Source organism: Misgurnus anguillicaudatus, chromosome 11, assembly GCF_027580225.2.
Source record: "Misgurnus anguillicaudatus chromosome 11, ASM2758022v2, whole genome shotgun sequence".
Taxonomy (NCBI): Eukaryota; Metazoa; Chordata; class Actinopteri; order Cypriniformes; family Cobitidae; genus Misgurnus; species Misgurnus anguillicaudatus.
This window is the reverse complement of record NC_073347.2, coordinates 4,330,620-4,357,752: the sequence shown is the minus strand read 5'-3', so window position 1 is coordinate 4,357,752 and position 27,133 is coordinate 4,330,620. Positions and strand designations below refer to the sequence as shown.

The window sequence follows — 27,133 nt, the reverse complement described above, 5'->3', positions numbered from 1 at the left end:
ACAGAAGAGAACAACCTCCCACCCATAGTTTTGAGTTTGTAGCGAGGCTGATACAAAGTAAGAGAACACGCGGGGAGACCAAGTTGGTGTGGATACTGTGATCAAATTACAAATATAATCTGGGGTCAACCCATGTACTGCTTTATAAGTTAAAATAAGAACTTTAAAATGAATGTGTGGTTCAACTGGAAGCTAGTGTAGTTGAGAAAGCACAGGGGTAATATGACAGCGTGATGGTGTATAAGTTAAAACATGAGCAGCTGAATTTTGCATATATTGCAGTCTCTTAATAAAAAAACTTGCAGGTAACCCTGCAAATAGAGAATTGCAATAATCAAGCATTGATGTTATAAAGGCACAAATAAGCCTTTCTACATCAGGCATGGCAGGAAATAGTCGTATGCGTGCAATATTCTGAAGATGATAAAAAGCTACTTTAGTAACATTCTTAAAATAAGTGTTAAAAGTCAGTTGTGCATCAAGAGTCACACCCAAATTCCGCACCTGTATTTTTGATAAGCAAGCAGATAAGGTTGTAAATGTTGATGTAGCATCAGGTATCCCAGACCATACTTTAGAATAATTTGCTCAAGAGGCAACATATAGATGCTAAAGAGAGTAGGACCCAACACCGACCTCTGAGGTATGCCCTGCTGTAATGGAACAGTCTGAGATGTTTGTTCCAGAGTAGACAAATTGGGAGCATTCTGAAAAATATGATTCAAACCACATTAAAGCTATACCAGAAAGACCTGTCCGGCAATGTAGTGTGACAGATGGTGTCAAATGCAGCAGTGAAATCTAACTAAACTAAAATGCCACACACCCCAGAGTCTGCTCCAGCAAGGAGATAATTCATCAAACTCAAGAGGGCAGTCTCTGTACTCTACCCAGCCCTAAACCCTGATTGAAAAGGTTCTAGTATTCTGCTCGCAGAAAGATGATGTTGTAGCTGACCAGCTACTACGTTAGCAACGAATGGTAAGTTTGAGATAGGTCTATAATATAAGTGAAGTGTTAATAATCACTTCAATATGGGGGGTAATAGCTGACAGACACTTCTTCAAAACACTAGTGGGAAGTGGATCTAGTATAAAAGATTAGGAATTCATTGCTAAAACCAATTTTAAAATAATCACAACTAACAACAGTAAAACATTAAAACAGAGGAGGGAAAATAACAGGATACAGGTCCAATCATTCAGATAAAGTTCGGACAGATGGTGTCAATTTTAAATGTTCTAAATTTTACATGAAATATATTTAAGAAAATCTTTGCACTACTCTGCAGTGAGGTGCTTGACCCTAGCCATTGGTTGGGTTCATTTATCAATTGTATTAAACAATACTCATGGATTAGAAATCCTACTATTAATAAGAGTGGAATAATACTCTATTTTTGCAGTTTTTAAAGAATTATTGTACTTAGTTTTATGTTGTTCATATGAAAGTTTGTCAATTGTTAGGGTGGATTTCCTATATTGTCGCTCCAATTGTCTACCACCTGCCTTAAGCTCATGTAACTCATGCTGATACAACGGAGAAGGCCTCTTAAAAGAAACGTTTCTTTACAGAAGCAAACTCATCCAGAATAGATGTAAAGACAACATTATATTGTTCACTGGAGGTCACAACTGGTAGTTCACTAGTAATATATTTTATAAAAGCATAGGTCAGTATCTCTAATGTTTCTAAAAGAGATAACATGCACCTTTATTGTCTGCGGTAAAGGTGAAAAAACATTTAAAAAAACAACGTTTGTGGTCACTTATACATGATACCTCAGTACACTCAAGCTGGCCAATGGTCACACCTGTAGCACAGACCAAATCTAATGTGTTGGAAAATTAACATATTGAGTGAGATTAAAGCACAGACAGGATCCCTGATGGAGATATTTGAGTCGGCAGAGAAGATGCGATGATCGCAGTGCTTGCAAAACACAGGTAGGAGGAGGTAGACAGTGCTCCAAGTTGACAGTTCAGCTGGGAGATATTTTACCATGGTGAAGTCAAAGTGTAGAGCTGTGTTAGAGCTCCCATTTGTTGTGATTCAAGAAGATAACCAAAAACTAAGGAAAGAGACAGACATAATCTATTGGAAATATAAACTTTAATTTTAAGTTTAAAAAACTGTAAAAATGTTTTTCAGCTTGAGGAAAGATGTCATTTGAGATCTGGACAGATAAAAATGTGTGTGTGAAAGTTTGGAGTCCAAAAGGATATATAATATCAACCGATATTCCCTGTGAAGAATTAGGAAGTCAGTTATCTGTAAATAAGCACAGTGCACCTATTTCATTGCTAAAAAACAACGTTATTTTGTGTATATGGGATAATACAATGTGTTCAAACACATTATTTTCCATATACCGTACATTTTTGTAGCTCCAGATATACTCCTAAAAAGCACTGATTTTGTACAAAACTCATTGATTTGAAAAGCTCTGTGTCCCTGATTGGCCAGCTAATCTGTACGTTATAATTGGCCTGAATACCTCTGACATCAGCTGGAAATTGGATGCTCCTTACCATGTTTAAAAGATTCGCTCACAATGCAATGCATTAATATACAGGCTCTGAGTCAAAGTGGGAGAAATTATGATAATGTTGGTCTTACATCAATAAGCCCAGGAAGTAAACTGTTGCCTACAACATGACCATAGGAGCTCTTTAAATTTGAAGCATTGCTTTAAGAATTGTTATATTATGGTGAGATCAGGTGATGTTGGCACATTTGGCATTTATTGCTATTTATAGTGAATTAATAAGCAATTGATCAATGACTTAATCTATTTTACAGTCCTGAAAGGCACAAGTAAAACAAAAATCCCAGATGACATCTATCTGTCCACTATCTAGAAACTTGAAAAATCTTGATTTCTTATTAACTCGATGTGCATCCGAAAACAAATGAAGGGGATGAAAGCAATGCGTTTCACTGGAAAATACCTGAAGTTCACAAGAAACCCAAGTGACTCATCAACTTAACAAAGAATTTACAACCGACAACTGATTAAAATCTTAAATATTTACAATTAAGAAAACACTTCTAAAAATCAGAAAATATTTACTTGATCTAAAAGTTTCATTGGTTACGTTTTTTATCTTGTGATATATGTAAGCTCAGCGTTTCTTTCACTGTATTTGTATTTACTTGGCCCTTCTATAAATAAATTTATCAGACATTTTGTGAAGCTGCTTTTCCTTGTTTCACGGTTTGATTGATTGGTGTGGAATTGCAGAAGGGGTGTGAACCTGTTTGGTCCTTTAGTACCACAGAAATTCTTCAGCAAGTAAACTGTCCAAACCTGTTAGAGCAGGTCGAGTACAGTAAGAGGAGGTGTAGAGTCGGATTTGATGCTTCAGCTTATGCGATTGAATGACCGTGATTTCAGCGTTAAACATCTTCATCAAGTCTGCACGTGATGTTAGCCGTTTAAAGGGAAAGATGCACTTCTGTTAAAGACTCACACTGGTTTACCTGAGATTTGCTCAGCTGACTGTAGAGATGCATCAGGGTCGTCTGCGCTTGCGACCGTGGCTAGAGGAGCAGATCGAGTCTGGCAGATATCCTGGAGTCGTGTGGTTAGATCAGGTAAGATCAGTAGTTTGTGAGGGTGCTTTAACTGGCAGTGTTTTATTCGATAATACATCAACAATTTAAAAACTTACAGTGGTGTTCAAAAAATAGCAGCGTACTAATAAAAGTGCAGAAATGTTATAAATAGAGTTTATTTCCTTATTTCAAATGAAGCCATTACACATTCAATTCCAAATCAAATATATTTTCTCTGTAGACACTTCTTAAGAAATTATGATTTAACTTCACTTTAAATGATTTAACTACTAATATTTAGTTGCAATACCATTGTTGTTGACATCAGCTGCACATCTGTGTCAAATCGAGTCAACCAACTTCTGGCACCTAAACAGATATTTCAGCACAGGATCCACAGCACCTGACATTTTTTAAGTTTTGCTTCAGAAACTGCATTTTTAATATCCCCCCAGAAGTTGTCAATGGAGTAAAGATCAGGGGAATGAGCTGGCCACTCCATAACCTCAAATTTTTTTGTCTGGAACCAAGATTTTGCCCTCTTGCTTTTGTGTTTGGGTTGTTGTCTTGTAAAAACACCCATTTTAGGGACATTTCCTCTTCTGCAAAGTATTCTGATGTATTCAAACTGATCCATGTTCCCTTGTATACGTTAAATAGGCCCAACACGGCAGTGTGGAAAAACATCCCAATACCATGACTTTTGCACTACAATGCTCAACTGTCTTTACAGTGTACCGTGCCTTGATTTTAGTACCTGGGTGTCACTTGAGCTTCTGTCAATAACCACTAGACCTCAAAATAACAATTTTACTCTTATCAGGCCACAAAATGTTACGTCATGTTTCTTTGGGCCAGTTGATGTGTTAATGCCTTTTTTCAAAAATGGTGCTTTACGGCGGCTTCTTGCAAACAGCTTAGTTTCAATCAGACGCTTCTGACTGTCACAGTACTTACAGATCATTTTTGATCATTCTAGAGGCGATGAAAGACTGAATGTTTGCCATCCTGACTTTTCTTCCATCTGTTTTAATAGTAGTTGCTTGTTTTCTTCCACGTGCTTTGGGGGTTTGTTGCCATTTTAAAGCATTTGAGATCATTTTAGCTGAGCATCCTAAACTTTTCTGCATGCAGAAATATTACAACAGTGGTTTATCAAGTTACTGATATTGCACTGCTATTTTTTTAACACTACTGTACATCCGGTTTTAATGAGACTGAATGTCGGAGTTTTTTTTTATTGCTACTACATGCAATAGGAAAGATTTAAATTTGTGCGTTCCTAACACTGAGACAAACTGCAGTCTGCCAGAGTTTTCCAGATTCCCTGGAAACACGCAGCTCGACACGGCTGGAATATTGAGACAGATGCCACTCTGTTCCGAAACTGGGCCATCCACACAGGTAAAGTCATCAGATATCCACCGACTGATGTGTTTGTGGACTTTTTTTACACAGTTTGGCTCTTTGAGCACTTTAGCTTGATTGACAAATCGACAGTTACAGTATATCTAATCATAGTACTAAATATTCTCCAAAAACCCTTAGTGAGTTAATTGTGGTTTATTATATTTCAGATGATAGGATGTTTAATATTTCTGCTCTTGTGGATGCTAGGGAGATACAAGCCTGGCACAGACAAACCTGATCCCAAAACATGGAAAGCAAACTTTCGCTGTGCCCTCAACTCCCTGCCGGATGTCAAAGAACTTCAGGATAGAAGCATTAAGAAAGGTCACAACGCTTTCAGGGTTTACGCTCTACTGCCGCACACTAAATCCCTCAAGAGACGGAGAGGTATCATATAGGTCACATATGCTGTAGTAGATCTCAGTTTTGTTTATTTAAAGACCTTTGTATGATTGAATTGTAGCAAGTAAAGAAGGTTATGTTTGTGATGTGATTCTCTAAGCATTGAGAAGCATGGATACAGATACACCTGCAAAAAACACAGCGCTGGGGAAATTTACAGGTACACGAGTAACATTTCAGAAATCTAAGTTTCATCACTATGAGATGCACTGTACAGTATCTCTCTCTTGCGTTTGAGTACAGAGACCTTCTGGAAGTTTACAGATAATAGAGGAAGCTCCACAGCTGAAGCCCTTAGAAGAGATGATCTGTCCAGATGTATTGAGCAGGAGAAGACCTCCATCTACTCCAGATCTTCAGCCATCAGCAACACAGCCCATGGTGAGGAGATTCAAACGTATGATCTGATCCTGGTCTGTGCACATTAGTTATACTTGCTCTCTCATTTGTAAGTTGCTTGCTTTAGATAAAAGCGTATGATAAATCAATCTAAATGTGAAGTTTAATCATCTGTACAGGACTGCAGCTGAGCACTACAGATGAGAATGAACAGACAGAAGCTGTGCTGAAGGTACGCTTGCCCTGAGAAAGGAGGCCTGTTTGCCTTTCAGGGTCATGCATTAAAACAAATGCTTAAAAACTACATACTGTAATATGATCTTCACAACCAAACAAAACAAAAAAGTAAATTGTTACGTAGCAGCTTTGAAACATTATGTCGAACTAACAGTTTATAGCAGTTATATTTTGAATTGTGTTTGTATTGTGTAGATTGTGGATCACCTAAAGAATCTGGATCACTGGAGCCCTTTATATGAGAGCGATAGATGCTGGAGACCACCAAACCCAACATGGACAGAGTGTTTATGTAGGATAACATCCCACCAATTATTCACATTCAAATAAAGTAATGAAAGATTTATTTCTTAAAGGTGCTGTAGAATGTAAAACTGTATATACGTATGCATAAATGAAAAATAAGAGTTCTGTACATGGTAATTACATATCGTGAGCCTCAATTGTTTCCTCCTTCTTATGAAAACCTTGTGCATGCAAAAGACAGCTGGAAAACAAACCAATCTCAACATAACACCAACTGTGACGCTATAGCCAAGATGTACGACCCAACAAATTAAGGCTGTTTCTCAATAAGCGTTCTTCAGCGATCTTGCATCCTTGTGTTCTCGCTTTACGTCATCATTAACCGTCAAAGTTCAATTCCAATTCTCAAGAACACAAGTACAGAGGACGCATGAAAATACCCGGATGTGTTCTTGATATCGAGAAAGCATTGAGTGCAGACTTGCACGTTAGAATCTGGGGAGATCATGTGACCAACAGGAAGATCGCACACATCTCAATTCTCACAAGTGCATTCTGTGTTCTCGCAACCTTCTGAGTTCATTCTTCCAAGGTCGCCTGGCAAGACCAATCTTCACAAGAACGCAAGTCCGTTCTAGGAATTGAGAAACAGCCTAAGAACAATGTTGTGATGGCGAAGTTAACGCCAGTGTTTCCCATTCATTGATTTATTTGTGGTGGCCCACCACAGAATCAACACTGGCCCCCACAAATAGAATTTTCATGATTCCCATTTACATTTTTGTAAAACAGCTTAATTTGGCTTAAAATATAACTTGATATATAATACAGATCAAATACAGATACAGACCAAAGAGTAGAAGTGAAACATATTTCAGGTGCCAACACTAGATCAAACGCAAACACGACATGATGACATCATGTATATGCTAATTAGAGGGTGACGTCATCACCACCACAGTCTCCTCAAAATCCTGTGGGAAACACTGTTAACGCTATATGCTAGTTAATGCTATCATGTTTAGTTCTACTATTAACGGTACAGTTACGTTTTGCAGGTGCATTCAGAAAAAAAAAACTTACCACTAAAAACGTACACCTCAGAAATGTCCATTTACAATCTCCAAACAATTGATTATTGCTCAAAATCTGTATCTTCGTCTGATACAGACTCAAACATAAGATCTGTTTACACACACACAGAGCTACTGAAGGAACTGCTCTGAGAAACAGCCAATCAGAACAGAGCAATAATCAAATAAGGTAATAATAGACCATTTAATTCTCAAGGCAAATCATAAGGTTGTAAATGGACATGAAAATCATCTCTGGATCATTTTTGCACTTAATAAATTCACAAACCTTCTATGTAGATATCAGAGAAACAATTTAACAGATTATTACAATGCATTCTTTAGCACCTTTAAAAAAAATTAACTATGTTGTTTTGAAGGTGGTGTATAACATAATATTTAATATTAAACTCTGTCAATTTCTCTCATTTTAGGTGAGACAATGGACTTTTCTGGTTATACCTACCAGACAGACTGTAAGCTTCACAGTACCTCTTCAGATCAATATGACTAGAGAATGAGTGTGATTTTAAATCACCTGACAAAAAGTTTGAAGACAAATGAAACCGAAGACAGAACACACAACAGTACTTTGTTGTAAAGCCACTTTAATGTGAATGGAATTTATTATATAAATACCACAGCTGCATGTAAAAACAACCTGCATGTGTCTCATGGATCGAGCACAGAGAAATGGCAGTAAAAAAAAAAAGATGTGACAGTTCGATCATCACGGCGGTCCATCATCAATAATCAAATGCCTGACTAAAGCTTCGTTTCTGAGGACCTCCTCGTCTGTCTCCTCCTCTTCCTCTTCCTCCTCCTCTGCCACCTCCTCCTCCTCTACCACCACCACCATTGCCTTTGAAGCCTCCACCAAACGACCGCCGTCCTCCTCGACCCCGACCTCCGAACCCACCGGACATTCGTTCGCCGGCGACACGCCCGCTCTGTTCCAGTTCTGGAAGTTCCGTAGCAACCGTCAACTGCCAGCGACGGCCATCCTGCCATTTGTCCTGTAGACGCCAAAAACAGTCGGATCAGCAAACCAACGCTTCATTTGTCAAGGAAATAAAGCATCTGTTGACAAGCCTCTGTTAGTCAAACACAACGCCATATAACCACTCGAACAAATCAAAGTGGCTTGAGAAAGAAGATACACAGCTGATCTTAAATCAGCTGGACACATGTACAGACATGTTCTGCTAGTGTCACTTTACAAACGACTCCAAACACAAAAAGATCATCATACCTGAATCTCCTTTACTTTACCGGCTGGAACATCGAAACAAACACCCTGAGAGAAGACAAGAGAAAAAATATGAGACAAAAAAAAAAACATTTAAACAAATACTCTTAGCTATTCTGCCCTACAAAGGTGCAGTAACTACGCAAACACTGAAACTGAGAAAAATGCCCTTAAAGTTTTTTACACCAGCCAGTCAAACATGTTACTGCAATTTTGGCACGCAACGTTTCTCTGAAATGAGACAAAATTGAACCAGGAGACTTTGTCACAAGACACACAGATCTCACAAAGCCCATTTCAACCCTTAACTTAATTTTGACAAAATGTGTAGTTACTGTGCTTTGGCTTTGTAGGGCAGTATGGATGGAGCACATATTCCATTTGATTATATTCTGATTCAAGAAAATGATTAAACTATGATTATTTGATGTTACTACATTATTTTATATTAACATATTTAATAACAATATTATACTGTAATCCATTCACATGTTTACTTTATAAATAACATTATTCTCAATGGTGACTCTGTTCATTACAGTAGTATAGAAGTGTTTTTTTTACAATATCTGTAATACATTTTTGTATATAAAAATTAATTATTATTATTTTTATAAATTTAGATTGAAATATAACCCGGACTTGTATTTTATGAGACTATGAGCTATTTTATGCAGAGAGGTCAGATTGGGCAGTTCAACAATATTTGTTTATGTGGCAGGCGGACAAAATATGGGCATAAGTGTGCATTGTGCTTCATATTATATCAGTCATCATAGAGTTACTGACACACATAGAAGAGTCGACTGATGTTGAGAAGACTGGGACGAATCTGTGCCTTTATCCAATCAACCAGAAAATAAAGATGCAGAAGTGGACAAAATAAATAAACAAAATAAACCGACAGGAGTGTGAAAGTGATCTGTATTATTAAATGATGATGTTAATTCAAAGCTCTATTGTGTATAAGTGTATGTAGTATGTGTGAGCTGTGTTTGTGTAAACAGGATCTTCAGTTCAGTGTACTGTTAATATAACTGAAGAGATGTTATAAAGTGTTGTATTGTCTGTATTTTGATGAAGGGCTTTTTCTCTATTTTGCCGCCATTTTGTGTCCCATCACAGCTGTGTGCCCTGCTTTATTCTACTGTCAAAGCAGGCACCAACTACCAGATAACGATCACTCCCAGGAGGTTCACAACAAGATTACAATATGCCCGGGATATGTTGCGATGTTGGCTGTAGCAACAGTCGTCAGAGGAACCCCGAACTACAATTTTATTCTATTCCAAAGGAGTTAAATCGGCGGAATAAAGGATTGCCTTCAATCAGAAGTGACCAAGGATAACTTATAGCACTTGCCTAATATTAAATGAATAGTAAAAAGTTCTCAAGTAATTAAACAATCAAGTAAACAGTAAGAGATAATAATTTAAGAACAGTGAAACAAATTTTATTTATTATTAATTAATTAAATTTATGATGACAGAGATATATTAAATGTATTTTTATTAGACATTTTTAACAGGGTATATGCAGCAATCCTTAAGTTAAATTTACAACTTTTTAATACCTTTTTTAATACCTTTAGAATATTTTTTAAAACCATCACGACACTGAATTGCAAGTGTTAATCAGTGACCTTTCTATTATTTACACATACTTTGACATATATAACATACAAAAAGAATAGACATGAATTAAAGTGAAAAAAAATTCTTCTGACTGAAATGTTTTTCAGGCCAAGTCATATTCCTTTAACACTTTATGTAGGCGAGACCAATAACATTTTAAGGGGAGATTTTTTGCCATAAATTCCATATTGAAGTCTCCTGTGGCATATATAGGTAGCTTTAGTTTGCAGGACATTTCAGATGCGAAGGCGAAACGGCTAAATAACTCACTATATAAAAAGAAAACATGAATATCACCACCTTTAATGAATCTTTTATTAATTGTTTATTAATTGTAAATGTATTTATTTTAGCATTTACTAATATTTTTTTTAATCAAAGTTGAAACTGTTAACATTAGTGAATGCACCATGAACAACCATCAATTACTGTAATGACATAAACAAGAATTCATTAATGCTTATATACTAGGGCTGTCACTTTTCGTTCGAAAATCGATTGCATAATCGATCGGACCAACCAAAAAACGTTTCGAAAACGAAAATAGGCAATCGATTTTAACCAAATATGTACACTATTAATTTTAAAAGAATTAAACAGTTAAAATATAGATGTAACAAAACTCACAAACAAGCAGAAAAAGAAAATAAAGAATCCCGAAAGTGCAGTAGGTGTGCGAAAGCTAGACAGAAAATACCCAGCAATTTTACGCACCTATAGTTTCACGCTTTCAATAGCTGCATCTAGTGTTTTGCAAAGAAAATGGAGGACAACGTCAATAAACCTGTGCAACACGAGACAGCGTCGAAATTGTGACCTTACAGGAGATGATGAGTTATGACAAGGAGCCACCCTTGCGAGCTGACAGCGACCCGCTTTTGTGATGGAAGATTGGCATTACGAAATACGCAGCTGGCAACGAAGTACCCGAGTTTCCCTGGGACATCAGTGCGGTCAGAGTGCATCTTCTCAACAGATGGACATATAGTGAATGAAAAGCGCTCTGCTCTTGACCCCTAAAATGTTGATCGACTTGTTTTCCTGACCAATAATTTGTAATGGCCCTAGTCTTTTTGCACATTTCATTATGCCTGCATAGTGCCGCCTAAGTGTCGGTTACGTTTAATAAAAAAATACACAGCATGTTCTCAACTTCAAGTAAGTCTATTTAAAGTTTCATTTTTGAACAGTTGTTTGAAATGGATCGAATCATTATTTAAAATAATTTTTGAATCGCCTAAATCATAAAAGCAGCCGGTTGAAGCCTGCAGTAATGTTTTTCATTTATGGCAGCAGTCCACTCTGCATATTTTTTAAGAGAATGTTGCACTACTGTTGCTGTTTTTTATTCTGCACGAAACTTAATGACAATGAATAAGAAATATTGCTGACTTGTGCGTTTCAGGCGCTCTTTTTGCATTTGTCTGTTATTTGGCGTTAAATGGAAACGTCTTTTTTAGACATGGAAAATCGATTTTACAATCGATTCAATGAACACTTATGTATTAAAAATCGAAAATGATTTTTTCACAAAAGTGACATCCCTATTATATACTCTATATTTTTCATTGTTTGTTCATGTTACATAATGCATTTACTAATGTGAACAAATACAACTTTTCATATCATATTATTCAGTAACGTTACACATAAACGAATAATCCAGGGTCTGTTCTGTTCACACAACAGCTTACAGTCACAGCTATACAAACGTTATGTATGAATATAAACCCTGAACGAGCAACTCGAGTTAAAGTAGTGTACAAATCGCACAGGATGTCTGTAACCATAGAGAATGAAATTGAATGACTGTACCTTTATCAACAAATTTTTATGTTACAATAGAGGCAGCGCTGATGTGCTATTTTATGCGCAATGTTTCTGCTGTTTATTTTCTCCTAAGACCTAAATGGTCGTGTTTATATGAGGATATTTGCAAAGACGGGATTTTTGAGGCATATGTGTTATTTAAGGCCAATAAAGTGGCAAAAATACTTACAACACAAGCTCAATGAGAAACGAATGCGCGGCTTGCGTGCTCCTGACACAGAAACAGCGGACGCATTTAGCACTGTTGTTTGTGTTTGAATGGCTTAAAATCACTTGGTTTTTAAACTGCGGTGCTTAAATATATGGACAAATGTTACGTTTTTGTGACCACACGCAAATGCAACTGCAAGAATCGACAGGTCGATGACATCAAAGTCCCGCGAGAGCATTTCGGAAGCAGTCTCCTCTTATGATTCCTCGTCAATCTCTCTGACGGGATTTGGATGTCATCTGCCTCTCGGTTCTTGTGGCGCCACATGAAGTTTACCCACGAGTTTAACATACCCATTGTATCAGCGGCTAGATCAGCATAGCATTAAAAAACGTGACGCGGATGATCACGTACGTGAGAAATCATTTACCCCCAAAATACAGGACCCCTAATGTAGTCATACTGTGGAGACACGCAAGTTACCTGGCTGTTTGGGTTTCTTAGCCCCCGAACTGAAAGGCTTGCCAATCTTCATCATTTCGCTAAGCCAAGTCAATCTCCATTGGTCTTTTACACCTTTATCGATCTTCAAAACATCGGAGCCTTCCTGCTTTATAGTTTGACTATGCTAGCTGAAACTTTTACCTCAGCTTAACGGGATGCAGTCAGAAAACCCGGAGTGGATCCGGTGCGTAGTGATTTCAGTACGCTCACAGTGGAGAGAGGAACGTGATTTGGCTCCACTCCAGGATTTGATAACATCCCAGAGACGAAAGATCTTTGATTATGTCCCCAGATATGCTAAAGCCCATATTTAAACGAACTAACGCGAACGCAGATAGAATTTCAATCAGAATAGGACACCTGATAGTCTGAAAAAATAATACCTAATTTGGAAAAAAATAATACATCTAAGCCAAATTTAACACTTTTAATGGCCTTAAATTTGACAATTTTGATTTATCACTTTTTAATACTTTTTAAAACCCCGCGGACACCCTGTTTAATTTCTGGAAATGTTTAATACAGAATATGACAAATAATGCAAATAATGTTTATTTTGCACTCTTCCGCGATCGCAAACAACTGGAGGGACTGACTGGCAGCCGACATCTAACTCCAGATTGTAAAATCAGTATTTTGTCTCTGGTAAGCCTTCAATTAAACTAATAAATGTGACAATTTGGTGCATTAGATATGCTGTGCACTGCCAAGACACAAATACAGCGGCGGGCATGGCGGAAGTATCCGGAAGTATTGGTATCCATGAATAGTATGATGTTAAAATCACCACATTAGACATCATTTAAACATTTTGGGAGGTTTGTGTGTGTTTCGGCAGGTTTCTAACAGTGTTTAAGCTGGACACCATCAGCTTTATCTTTCAACACTGATTTTGGACATTTCTCAATTCGAAGGCTGCAACCTTGTAGGCTGCAAACGTCATCAAGACTATCTTATTTCAGAATATTAACATTTAAAAAATTTGACTATTATTCTTAGTTAATCGTAAATTGTTGTAATATAGGCTTATGACTTGCGAATGTAAGCTTAGTTAACTAAAATAAACCAGACTTGATGACATATGCAGCCTGCATATACGACCTCCGCAGCCTTCGAATTGAGAAACGGCCTTTATGTCCATGTCATCTGCTGTCAGGGGGAGGACAAAATGATATGAAGACATCTATTGTTATAGTGTTTCATATTATTTGTGTTAAGCTATTGTGATAAAATATACATTGTGCTTTTGTTATGTTACTTTATTATCTAGGTTGCATTGCCAAAACAAATAGTGTTCAGCTGTGGTTAGAACTAGAAGTTGGTGAAATAAGTAACTAAGTAGTAACAGGACAATACTTTCATCATAAACTCCTTTAGTCTCACTACACATCACATTCAGACTTCATCTTTTAATCCAGAATGGGTTAGTAGTTTATTTGAGTTGAACACCCTTCTTGCCCTTGAGGAAGGTCATACGTTTGATCAGGCTATCAATTTCTTCTCCGAGCTGTTCCTTCAATCCACGCCACGCGTAACCAATGTTATGCATCTCTAAAGAGCAGCTCAGTGTCATTGTGGTGAATCCCTGAGATAACGGGACATAAAAACAACACACGTTATATTGACTAACATTCTTAATATCACAAGCAGCCTTGCCTTTATGAAGGAGTAGAGCAAAGAAATGATCACAGTTCAATATATAACAATTACTTCTTAACATTAGTCAAATGTACATCTTGAATCATGTGTGACATGCTGTCTGGATATTAAATACACTACAACAACATGAATGAAAGGAGTACAGGACAGCTGTGAGTTCACAACCAATCCATACTGTGTGATGCATGTTTGTGAAACACGTTTGACACATGTAGATGCATCATTAGTTTCTGTGCGTCATATGACAGATGAAACTCTGTGAGGAGTTTTCATACACACTGTAATTGTCTTTTCAAAATTCAACTAAATGTATGCTTGAGTCCTTTTTTTAAATTAAAACACCAGAATGATTACAAACATAACTATGACTTATTAGATTTTACAAAAGAAAAACATTTCAGAAATTTAAAGAGAGTCATACGGTGTCTGAGTTGATAAGAGAGCGTTGTTCCAGACTCGTGGCTCCAGATATGTGAGCGAGTGCAGCCGCCAGCGCCTCTTCCGCCCCCCGCTGCTCAATGAGCTCACGCGCTGCCTCACGAAAATATTCAACAGCCACCGCTGGAACGGAGTCTAAAAACCTGCGATGGATGAAAATACGTTTAAAGTTTACAGAAATAGACAAACAAAGACAATCATCTAATGTCACTGATCTGAATCATCTGACCTCATGGCATCTTTACTGGAGGATTTGATGATTTCATTCGCTGTTGGGACTCCGACTCGTTTGAAGGTGATGCCCTGATGGTGATAATCACAGGTTTGTGAGCTCACGACTATTTCAGTAATTGTGATTTATATGAGAAGTTTGTAAAGTGGCTCACAGCTTTCTGCTCTACAAACTTCAACTGGGCTTCCTCTTTACGCTGATAGAAACAGATACAGACGCCCGTTCGTCCCGCTCTGCCAGTTCGTCCTGAGCGATGAATGTATGATTCCACATCCTGTATTTATAACATATGATACTCTTAAAAGACTAATAGTACACCATGAGCAGTGAAACATATCAATTGTGCACAAATTGAACTAAAAAAAGATCTAAAAGCTAGTTTGTTTTAAGAGATGATTAATAAAAACCTTTGGTGGAGAGCACTGGATGACCAGATCCACTTCTGGTATGTCCAGACCGCGGGCCGCCACGTTGGTGGCCACCAGCACTTCAAACGTCCCGTTCCTGAAACCTTTCAAAGTGATTTCTCTCTGTTTCTGAACAATGTCACCATGTAATGACTGTGTACTCTACAAAACACACACACAGATGGGTACAGATGTTCAGTAAAAACCAGGAGAGGGTCGCAGAACTATTAAAAGCACAGTGAAGACATTGAGGTTTTTAGGAATCTGTTTAATTGATGTGTTTATGGAGAGCTCTGTGGCTTCTTTCTTAGTCTCGCAGAAGACGATGGTTCGTCCTTGACAGCCGCTGTAGACCTGAATAACATCACCGATGACTGACGCTCTCTGAGACCAGTGACACTCGATCGCCAAGTGCTGCATGCAAGAAGAAAAAATGAGCGGACAAATTGAAATTGTAATAAAAATGCACTATTATACTGATTATATCTGTTTTGATTGATGTTCTTTGAGTGTTACTTTGGTTCAGTCTTGTTCTCATTTGCTTATATTAAGGTTTATATTTAATATATATTTATATTTAATTTAAAATGTCATACTTTTTCAGCAAATTCTGTATTTCATTTGTATTTTTTTTTAGAACAGTTCATGCTATAATGTTTTATATTTTGAATCTGTTTTTTGGTGTGTTACTTTGGTTTAGTATTATTTTAGTTTGCTTACTTTCAGGTTTGTTGATAGTTAATATATATTTCATATTTACTTTTTACTTAGAAGTACAAATAATTTTGTCGATCCCGGTTTCTAATTTTGTAATAAAGTTCAACACAACTTTGTTGTGTTATGTTTGAGCTCAGTAAATGAGTTATGAGTGTTGTGTTTGAATTTAGAAAATGGTCAAAAACTATCTGTTAATTTATCGGTTATCTGCAGTTAGTGCCGGTTGAACACTAGAGTAAACCGGGTGTGCCTCATAAGTCTTGAAAAGTGAAGCCTCTGGCTCTTTGATCGCCCCCTGATGGCTGGCTGCAGTACGAGTCATAAACCCCGCCCTCTCCATTCAAACAAATGGGACTCTGCTCTAAATCAAAAAAATATTTACACTTCCAATAAAAGTGTCCGAAAGATGGTTTTGGTCCTTTCAAGTAGCTGTTATCATGCTGATATATGTTAAAGTGTTCATTTTTGCGATACGTTTCATTTTAGCTAGTAATTTGATGCTATAGATACAGGCGTGTCATTATGATTAGCGTGGTTCAATTGGTCGCGTGAGCGTTTGGGTGGAAGTTTGATACCGCGGCTCCGCCTCTGTCTCCGCGAACGATTCTTTCTGCACATGCCTTGGCCCCAAACTGACGCTCTTACGTAACATGACGGCGACCATGGTCGGACATTTTTGGCTTCAATTAATTACAATGGAGGGAGGCGACATTGTGTCGTACATCTTTTTTACAGTCTATGTAGTAAACACACACACCCGGAGCAGAGGGCAGCTATCACTGCATCACCCGTGGAGCACTATTACATTGCATTGCAAAATACAAACAGAGCTGTAACAGGGTATATACAGCAATCCTTAAGTAAAATTTACTACTTTTTAATACCTTTTTTACTACCTTAAGAATAGTTTTTAAAACCACCACGACACTGAATTGCGAGTGTTAATCAGCGGCCTTTCTATTATTTACACAGATTTTGACATATATAATATACAAAAAAGAATAGACATGGATTAAAGTGAAAAAATTCTTCTGACTGAAATGTTTTTCAGGCCAAGTCATATTCCTTTAGCTAACACTTTATGCAAGACCAATAGCTTTTTTAGGGGAGATTTTTTTGCCATGAATTCCATATTGAAGTCTCCTGTGGCATATATAGGTAGCTGTAGTTTGCAGGGCATTTCAGATAAACAGCGAAACAGCTAAATAACTCACTATATAAAAAGAAAACATGAATATCACCACCTTTAATGAATCTTTTATTAATTATTTATTAATTGTAAATGTATTTATTTTAGCATTTACTAATAATTTAAATAAAAAGTTGAAACTGTTAACATTAGTTAATGCACCATGAACTAACATCAATTACTGTAATGACATAAACAAGAATGAATCAATGATTATATACTCTCTATTTTTTATTGTTTGTTCATGTTATATAATGCATTTACTAATGTGAACAAATACAACTTTTTCATATCATATTATTCAGTACACATAAACGAATAATCCAGGGTCTGTTCTGTTCACACAACAGCTTACAGTCACAGCTCTAATACAGTAACGTTATGTATGAATATAAACCCTGAACGAGCAAACTCGTGTAGAATTCGCACAGGATGCCTGTAACCATAGTGAGTGACAGTTGTAAAATGAATGACTGTACTTTATCAACAAATTATTATGTTACAATAGAAGCAGCGCTGATGTGCTATTTTATGCGCAATGTTTATGCTGTTTACTTTCTCCTAAGACCTAAATGGTCGTGTTTATATGAGGATATTTGCAAAGACAGGATTTTTGAGGCGTGTGTGTTATTTAAGGCCAATAAAGCGTCAAAAATACTCACAACACAAGCTCAATGAGAAACAAATGCGCGGCTTTAGCCTTTAGCGCTGTTGTTTGTGTTTGAATGGCTTAAAATCGCCTGTTTTTAAACTGCGGTGCTTAAATATATGTACAAATGTTACGTTTTTGTGACGGACCAAACGCAAATGCAACTGCAAGAACCGACAGGTCGATGACATCAAAGTCCCGCGAGAGCATTTCGGAAGCAGTCTCTTCTTATGCTTCCTCGTCATCCCTCTCAGAGGATTTGGATGTCATCTGCCTCTTGGTTCTTGTGGCGCCACATGAAGTTTACCCACGAGTTTACCCACTGGCTAGATCAGCATAGCATTAAAAAACGTGACACGGATGATCACGTACGTGAGAAATCATTTACCCCCAAAATACAGGACCCCTAACGTTAGTCATACTGTGCAGACACGCAAGTTACCTGGCTGTTTGGGTTTCTTAGCCCACGAACTGAAAGGCTTGCCAATTTTCATCATTTCGCTAAGTCAAGTCAATCTCCATTGGTCTTTTACTCCTTTATCGATCTTCAAAACATCGGAGCCTTCCTGCATTATAAGCTTGACCATGCTAGCTGAAATAAACTTTTACCTCAGCTTAACGTGATACAGTCAGAAAACCCGGAGTGGATCCGGTGCGTAGGGATAACAGAACACTTACAGTGGAGAGAGGAACGTGATTTGGCTCCACTCCAGGCTTTGATCACATACCAGAGACGAAAGATCTTTGATTATGTGCCCAGATATGCTAAAGCCCATATTTAAACGAACTAACGCGAACGCACATAGAATTTCAATCAGTATAGAACACCTGATAGTCTGAAAAAAAATAATGCCTAATTTGGAAAAAAATAATACCTCTAAGCCAAATTTAACACTTTTAATGGCCTTAAATTTGACAATTCTGATTTATCACTTTTTAATACTTTTTAAAACCCCGCGGACACCCTGTGTAAAGAAGTGCATGTCATGTTTTACCTCGACTGTGGTGGCTGCTTTCTGAGTCTTTTTCCCGATGAGATCCACATGTATGAACTGAGGGCGCATGTATTTCTTGGCCACTTCATAAACCCAGGAAGGACATGTGGCAGAAAAAAGCAGTGTCTGAGGCTTCTCTTCTGCATCTGAAACAAGCCAGACAAAATATTTCAACTTACAATCGAGGATGATTTATTTCTCAAAGTGCAGCTACACATCTGATCAGTACATGTTTTTTTTGCTGTAAATCAAACCCTTCACCTTGCTGTTGCTAGCGCCATACTCTACACATTGAGCATTCATCCTGACACCTTGCACATTACTGGGGGGTTGATAACATCTCAAAGTTTTTTTTTAACTAAAGTTAAAATATGTATAAAATATAAAAAGAAAAAGCTTAACAGAAGCCCGAGGCCCGGAGTGCGTATGATCTATGACAGTGGTTCCCAAACTTTTTCAGCGTGCGGCCCCCCTTGTGTACGGTGCATCCCTTCGGGGCCCCCGAAAGAAAATTTGTGACAAAACTGTTCTAAAACTCAACATTTTACTAAAACACACATTTAATTATACAAAAAAGTAGTGCTTTTGGTAACTATCCTTATTTTTTATGTTTAATTACACAGAATTCATGATAAATTAATGTATTTTACAAAATGTCATAAAACTGGGGCCCCCCTGGCACCATCTCGCGGCCCCCAGTTTGAAAACCACTGATCTACGACACCCCCGAGGTTTGTAAAAAATGTCTGGTCTAGTCAGGTTCGAGTTAAAATGCAGTGCTTTACTTTTGTTGCGTAGACATTTGAACGATGTAATGCGAATCTTCCCACACAGCGGTGTAGATATGTGTGGGTGGGGGGGTTGTATAAGACATTTTAAGAAGGTGTGGATGAGCATTCACTTCTAGAAAGAATAACTCTTTAGGTTTGAGACTTTAATCTGCACAAACAGCTTTTAACACTACAAAGACAAAGGAAAATCATATGACCCCTTTAAATATTAATACTATTAATATATTATTAACATAAGAGATAATTCACTTCATTTTCCCTATAAATGTACACATACAGGAATTTCTACAACACTCCAGATGCAAATTTGCAGATAACCCACATATTAAAACAGTAGTATATCCATATTTCAATCTTAACTAATTTTCATTTCTAATTTGTATTTATTTATTTGATAGGGACAATACACACTGATGAACATCTGCATTGAAGCAACAACAACAGATGTAAACATGCCGGATTATAGCCACATGGCTAATTACATCCGTAGTCCCTAGACAAATCACAGAATTACAGAAATCATAATATATAAAATGACAAAAATTAATAAAATTTTGTTTTCTATGCTCCATTTCCCCTGCAAAAGATAAGACTTAAAAAAAACAACGATTTGAAACATTTAAGACAATTCTGAATAAGTGAAAAACTGTACCAGTGGTCCTCAAATTGGGTGCCGTGAGATGGTGCCAGAGGGGCCCCAGTGTTATGACTGTTATAAATACATAAATTTATCATGCATTCTGTGTAAATAAGCCAATTAAGCAACAGCACTATATTATATAATTTAATATGATTTTTTATTCCGCCATTAATTTTCTTTGGGGGGCCGCAAAGGGATGCACCCTACACGAAGGGAGGGTTGGCATGCCAAAAAGTTTGAGAACCACTGCTCTTTATTATATGGCTTTAAATAATTTAGGACTTTTGACTATACATTGAAATTATAAATGTACCTTTTTTATATGACATAGAGAGTATTTCCTCCACCTGTTCTGCAAAGCCCATGTCAAGCATTTGGTCCACCTCATCCAGAACTACGTGTTTGACCTGAGACAGGTCCAGTTTGTTGTTCTGTAGGTGATCTTTGATTCGACCAGGCGTACCCACCAGTACGTCAATGCCATTGCGAATTGCATCAACTGAAAATCATTACGTTATTAAACAAATATTACAGGCATTACAGGTTTATAATAATTGTAGTAAGAATATACACTAAAGTCATTAAAATCTTACGTTGAGGATTGTAGGGGCTTCCTCCATAGAAACATGTAACAGAGAGTTTCCTTGTGACGTCTTTAAAGTCTTTGGCTACTTGAATAGCGAGTTCTCGAGTCGGTGTAAGAACCAAGACCTGAGAGGACACACATCACACAATGTAAATAAGGATATGAATTTTCAGAAATATATATAAAACATAATTAATAACCGAACTGTGTGTGAACGCAACCGTCTTAAGGACTCGAATACGGGTAAACACCACCTAAAAGCAACATTGTATTACTACAGTGTTTCCAATAAAGTGCAAATATGCATAGTGACATTTTAAACATCCGTCTGTAGATTTATCACATTTTATTGCATTATAGCACATAAAACTGTAAGACACAAACATTGACAACCAAGTAACCAAAAATTTGGTGGGGTTTTACCTTTGGGGGTCGACCTCTCCTTCTGTCTTCTCCATCCGCCTGCAGTTTCTCCACCAGCGGGACAGCAAACGAGAAGGTCTTTCCTGTGCCTGTCCTCGCCTGGCCAATGAGATCTTTTCCATCATACACAGAGTTAAAGGTCTTCACTTGGATGTCAAACAGGTACGTAACACCGCGTGCTGAAATAAGACAACAAAAAACTCAATAAATCACACCGTTTCATTAAGCGATATATAAACAGACACATACTGTAATGTGCTTTATAACTCAGAGGGTAGTGTATTAGTGTTTGAAAGTTACCCTTCAGTAGTTTGATGGTGTTCTCTGAGATTCTGAAGTTGGAAAACGCTCCTTCTATTTGCTCTGGAGTTTCCTATAGAAATCACACAACAATGAGGAAACACTGAGCATCATTAGAAGGAAAAGTCAAATCTGAGTCTACACACACCTTCTCTGGGTCACTGTCACTGGTGGAGTCCTCACTGGATGGTCCTGGTGTCTCTGCTAGAGGACATGTGATGACCTCTGATGATCTGGAGGTTGTTAACATCTCTGCATCGCCATTTGTGTTCTCTGCATCGCCATTCGTGTTCTCTGCATTTGATTCTTTTTTCTTCTTCTTTTTCTTTAGCTGCACGTTGTTTTGAGAATATCACATACAGACTGTAAAACCCTGCATTACAATGTAATGAAATGTATCCAGTGATTAGAACACTGTTTATTAACCCATTAGCTTGATGGGACTTTGCTCTGTGTTTCCATTCACATCCAAAGATTCAGTTTTTATCTTCTCTGTCTTTTTCTTCTTGGGAGCGGGTGCTTCACATTCATCCATCTCTGCTGTGGACTTTATCTCTTTGATTTTTTTCTTCTTTTTCTGGACAAAAAGAAAAGTGCAAGTCATTTTAATTTAACACTGTTTGTTGAATACAGTGAGGTTGCTGTGGGAATGCACAGTCGCACACTCATACAGTATATTCACTGCAGTGGTGGATCCACTGTTTTTCTCAGCTTTCCCGAATTTGTAAATGTCCTGTAATAGGGTTGTGCCGATTGACGATAGTATCGTGTATCGACGATCTTCAGACATATCGCCAATGGCAGGCTTTCATGGCGATAGTCAAGACGATAGTTGGCGAATGGTTATTATTATTATTATCATCATAGTTTTATATTAACACCCACAATGCATGCTTTTCCTCACATGAGGGTTTGTGGGCTTCACTTTACGTGGAGAGCTTGTAAAGAGAGAATTCCTTCTTGCACGTACCTGCACTTAATGCGCGCGTCTTGGTCTCCTTCTACTTTACCACTAAATCCAGCGCGCCGCGTCATGAGCAGCTGCGCTTCTCTCTGTTTCACGTGCACGCGCTCTCGCGTCTGTCCGCAGTCTAAACATAAACTAAAGTAGTAATCCTTATTTGTTCAGTTTATGCGTTTCAGGCGAGCTGATGCAAACTTTACTTTTTGTTTAAAATATGACCCGCTGCATATTAGCGCCTCTCTCTCACTCTCGCGTACGTGCAGAGAGCTGCGCTCTCTCTGAAGTCAGATCACAAGGTATTAATGATATAGTTTATGATACGCATTTCAATGAGTTGTAGCAACACGTCCCTCGTGTTTAATATATGATTGTGTTTAAAATGTGATCGCGTTCCGCTGGACCAATGCGTTTAAAAAGGCACCTCATGAGAGCACAACTGCTTGACACGTGTAGTCTTCTGCAACAGCACTAAATAAATGCATTGAATAGTTTGTATGTGCGCGCACGTGTGTTTTTTACAGATGCATGTTTTTACAGTTATTAAGTAATCATGATTAGGGTTTTATTTACGCGCTCGCTTTAATGGCATCAGTTTTAAGAAGGTTGCGGTCATGACGGTGTTACGGTCTTGTTTTTTTTGTCCACCCATCAAGTGACTTGTTATAATGAGTAAAAATTAACAAATAAAAAAATGAGTAAACTACGGCCCGGCCCCTGATAATATCGTGTATCGCCGATCTCACAGGCTGACGATAGGACGATCTAAAAATAGGGCATATCGCCCAACACTATCCTGTAAATATACTTTTAAAGCTGCGCAGACGTGTGCACATGCAAGGCGGACGCTAAAAGTAGGTACAGTATACTATACCCATTTGGTCTGCTGTTTGCGCATCCGGAAGTGCTTGTGTAAATGTTATTGATCACTTATGGAACTGTCATTATTGTTTTATTGGGGAAAATTATATTGGTAAAATTATCGTTATCGAATTAAAGCCTGGCACTACAAGGGCGGTTACAGAGGTGAAGCGGAGTTGGTCCACAATCCTGTCCATCTGCAGACACAGCACTTCACGGCAGGCGCCGTTGAAGATAAACATATTTGCACTAAATGCTGCAAAAAACGCTTCCAATAGTCAAAAAAAGCTGTAGCTGCTCTGTGATTCCGCCGTCACAAAAATAAACCCTGTTTTTTGTGGTAAAAGTGTATTAACCATGTTTTTTGGTGTATTGACTACCTTAGTTGACCGTGTTTTTTATTTGTAGTAAAACCATAGTTAATTTTCGTAAAGGCAGCAGGAACCTTACTGTGTGAACATAATAATAATAATAATAATAATAATATTATACACATATGAATATATCCTAGACCAGTGTTTCTCAACCCTGGTCCTCAAGGACCCCCTTCCAGAATGTTTTAGATGTCTCCTTAATTAACACACATGATTTAAATTATTAGCTTGTTAGGGAGACATTCTGGAAGGAGTCTGATGAGTTAGTTCAGGTGTTTTAAATGAGGAGACATCTAAAACTTTCTGGAAGGGGGTCCTTGAGGACCAGGGTTGAGAAACACTGTCCTAGACAATTAAAAATCTTTGCTGCCTTAATTTTTTTGTTGTTAAATCAACTCAGATTTACAAGTCATGTCAACTTACTATTATTTATCTTGACAAAAGATGAGTTGATACAACTTATAAAATGAAGTTGACTTTCTTCAACTACATTGTTATTTGAAGTTATAACAACTCATCTCTAGTTTCGTTTACTGGTCGAGTAAACATAAACTTTAAACTAAAGTTACAATTTTGTGTCACACAATGATTTATATGTAGCACCTCTGCAGACTCTTCTTTTAACAGGTTTGTACCAGCACGAATCCATAATTCAGTTCACGCAGTACCACATTATACTCATTTACAGCCACTAAACTTCAACGTAATGTGTACAACATTAGCATATTAAATGATCGAACGGGTAAGCTTGAAAGCAAACCACACCACATCTTAAATCTCTCCGGTTTCAACATTTATACATATGATTTTCAAATTAAAAATCAAAAAGCACAGATTAGTTTTAACCTAAACATCCTGCATGGGTTGTGACGTCATGCGTACAACACGTGACATTCACGTTCCAAACAATCGCGTTCGCCCCACGTGATTAAAAGCATACGTCCTACCACACGTGTGCAAATGTACATTAGAAACCCATAATCTTGATTTTTTTCAGGAAAGTGTTTAATTCATTTACGAAGATTAACTTTGTTTCTACCTCATTTGGAAAAACATGGTCACTTTAGTTAAACCCTGGTTACAACAAAATAGCTATGGTTTTGATCCAAAGCCAGTAAAATCATGTTTTTGACAATAGTCGTCAATACACTTAAAAACCATGGCTACTTTTCGTAAAATATGTTTTAGGTCTGTGCATCAGTAACAAAGTTACAGTTAAAACAGAAAGTCATAATGTAACGTTATCTTTCCGCTGTTTATTAGCTAACTAAGCTAAGATGAGAGTTCGGACGCTTGTTGTTATAACAGTTAAACATGTTGTTTTATTAAACTCTTACCTTTATAAGCTCCAGACCGTTGTCCACGTCCTCCATGTGTGTGATGTTATCAACTTCAGTGTGAATCTTTGACGGCATCTAAACTGATGTTAAGCAGAGGAACACGTGCGACTGTACTCAGATCAGACACGCAGGGGAAAGGAACGATGCGGAAGTAAAACACGCAGATAGGAAGTGATCACATACGCGACAGATCGAGCGGGGGCGCGAGGAAGAAGTGTGGATGTTTCCACATCAGTTCTTATTCAATAAAGTGATTTTATTTAAATAATTATTACCCTACAAATCACTACATGAAAGGTTTATAAATGACATTTGCTTTAGCAAATTTTTTTGTGGTGAATATTTGTTAAAACTGTTGCTGTCTTTTTGTCCACTTTGTATGCTGTATGGAAAGGATGCTGAGCTTTGTTGATTTTGATCTAAAAAGGGAAAATGTTTGCAATTATTATTTTTATTATTTTGCTTTGTAAATTTCACATTCATAGAAACAAATGTTCAAACACTAATAATATAATATGTTTTATTTCGCCGTTTCCCTGCTAAAGGACACTTTACAAAGACTGTACAGCAAACATTATACAATTTTAGAGAACATAGAAATAGGCAGTAGGCATTTGCTACAGTCCAAAACGTAAGTGATTGCAGTTGCACATCGCAGGAGTTCATATATTTCTATACACAGAAAGCTGAAGAATAAAAAGATACATTATGACTAGTGGTAAACAGATACATTTTGAAATTAGGCTTGAATTCCTGATGTGGTGTTATTGTTCTAAGTGCCAGGGGCAGCGAGTTCCATAATCTTGCCTAGCCAGTGCCCGGTTGCATGAAAGTCCTTAAGCTAAATCCCTTACATAAATGGTGTGGATGAGCACCAACATTTCCCAATATTTAGGCTGTAGCAGTATTCTATGATCTAGCCAGAACCCCCAGACCTTCAGTAGGATGTCCTCTAAATTTATATATTACTTGTACAGGTGCTGGTCATTTAATTAGAATATCACCAAAAAAACATTTTATTTCACTAATTCCATTCACACAATTAAATGAAACGTGTATTATATTCATTTATTACACACAGACTGATATATTTCAGTTTAGGAACAGGGATACCATGGTCCTTAAACCAGGTACTAGTAGCTTTGGCTCTGTGTGCAGGTGTCAAGTCCTGTTGGAACATGATATCTGCATCTCCATAAAGTTGGTCAGCAGCAGGAAGCATGAAGTGCTCTAAAACTTCCTGGTTTACGGCTGTGTTGACCTTGGACCTCAGAAAACACAGCGGACCAACACCAGCAGATGACATGGCACCCCAAACCATCACTGACTGGAAACTTTACACTGGACCTCAAGCAATGTGGATTGTGTGCATCTCCTCTCTTCTTCCAGACCCTGGGACCTGATTTCCAAAGGAAATGCTAAATTTACTTTAATCAGAGAACATAACTTTGGACCACTCGGCAGCAGCCCAGTCCCAGACGCTTCTGACGCTGTCTGTTGTTCAAGAGTGGCTTGACACAAGGAACGTGACAGCTGAAACCCATGTCTTGCATACGTCTGTGCGAAGTGGTTCTTGAAGCTGCAGTAAACTCTTTGTGAATCTCCCCCACATGTTTTAATGGGTTTTGTTTCACAATCCTCTCCAGGGTGCATTTATACCTATTGTTTGTACATATTTTTCTACCACATCTTTTCCTTCCCTTTGCCTCTCTATTAATGTGCTTGGACACAAAGCTCTGTGAACAGCCAGCCTCTTTTGCAATGGCCTTTTGTGTCTTGCCTGCCTTGTTGTCTTTTGGACAACTGTCAAGTCAGCAGTCATCCCCATGATTGTGTAACTTACGGAACTAGACTCAGAGACCATTTAAAGCCTTTTGCAGGTGTTTTTTTTTTTTTTTTGGGGGGGTGTGGCACCAGGTGTCTTCAATATTGAATCTT

At 37.6% G+C, this 27,133-nt stretch overlaps 2 protein-coding genes across 2 annotated transcripts; one reads left to right on the top strand and one right to left on the bottom strand.

Annotated features, from left to right (window-relative positions):
• The first annotated feature begins 3,338 nt into the window (after positions 1–3,338).
• On the top strand, positions 3,339–8,008 carry irf1a (interferon regulatory factor 1a). Its single transcript, XM_055170704.2, has 8 exons — positions 3,339–3,597; positions 4,863–4,962; positions 5,176–5,355; positions 5,471–5,530; positions 5,614–5,751; positions 5,889–5,941; positions 6,142–6,238; positions 7,700–8,008. Exons 1-8 carry the CDS (start codon positions 3,511–3,513, stop codon positions 7,777–7,779), a joined length of 795 nt encoding a protein of 264 aa, XP_055026679.2. The 5' UTR covers positions 3,339–3,510; the 3' UTR covers positions 7,780–8,008.
• ddx21 (DEAD (Asp-Glu-Ala-Asp) box helicase 21) lies at positions 7,857–25,353 on the bottom strand. The gene is made up of 16 exons (XM_073872876.1): positions 25,193–25,353; positions 22,095–22,236; positions 21,808–21,992; positions 21,660–21,732; positions 21,360–21,538; positions 20,944–21,061; positions 20,664–20,849; positions 18,920–19,065; positions 15,636–15,783; positions 15,370–15,533; positions 15,117–15,236; positions 14,960–15,033; positions 14,714–14,873; positions 14,086–14,218; positions 8,518–8,564; positions 7,857–8,281 (listed from the first exon to the last, which is right to left on the bottom strand). The coding sequence occupies exons 1-16, from the start codon at positions 25,268–25,270 to the stop codon at positions 8,012–8,014; spliced, it is 2,223 nt and encodes a 740-aa protein (XP_073728977.1). The 5' UTR covers positions 25,271–25,353; the 3' UTR covers positions 7,857–8,011.
• Positions 25,354–27,133: the final 1,780 nt, after the last annotated feature.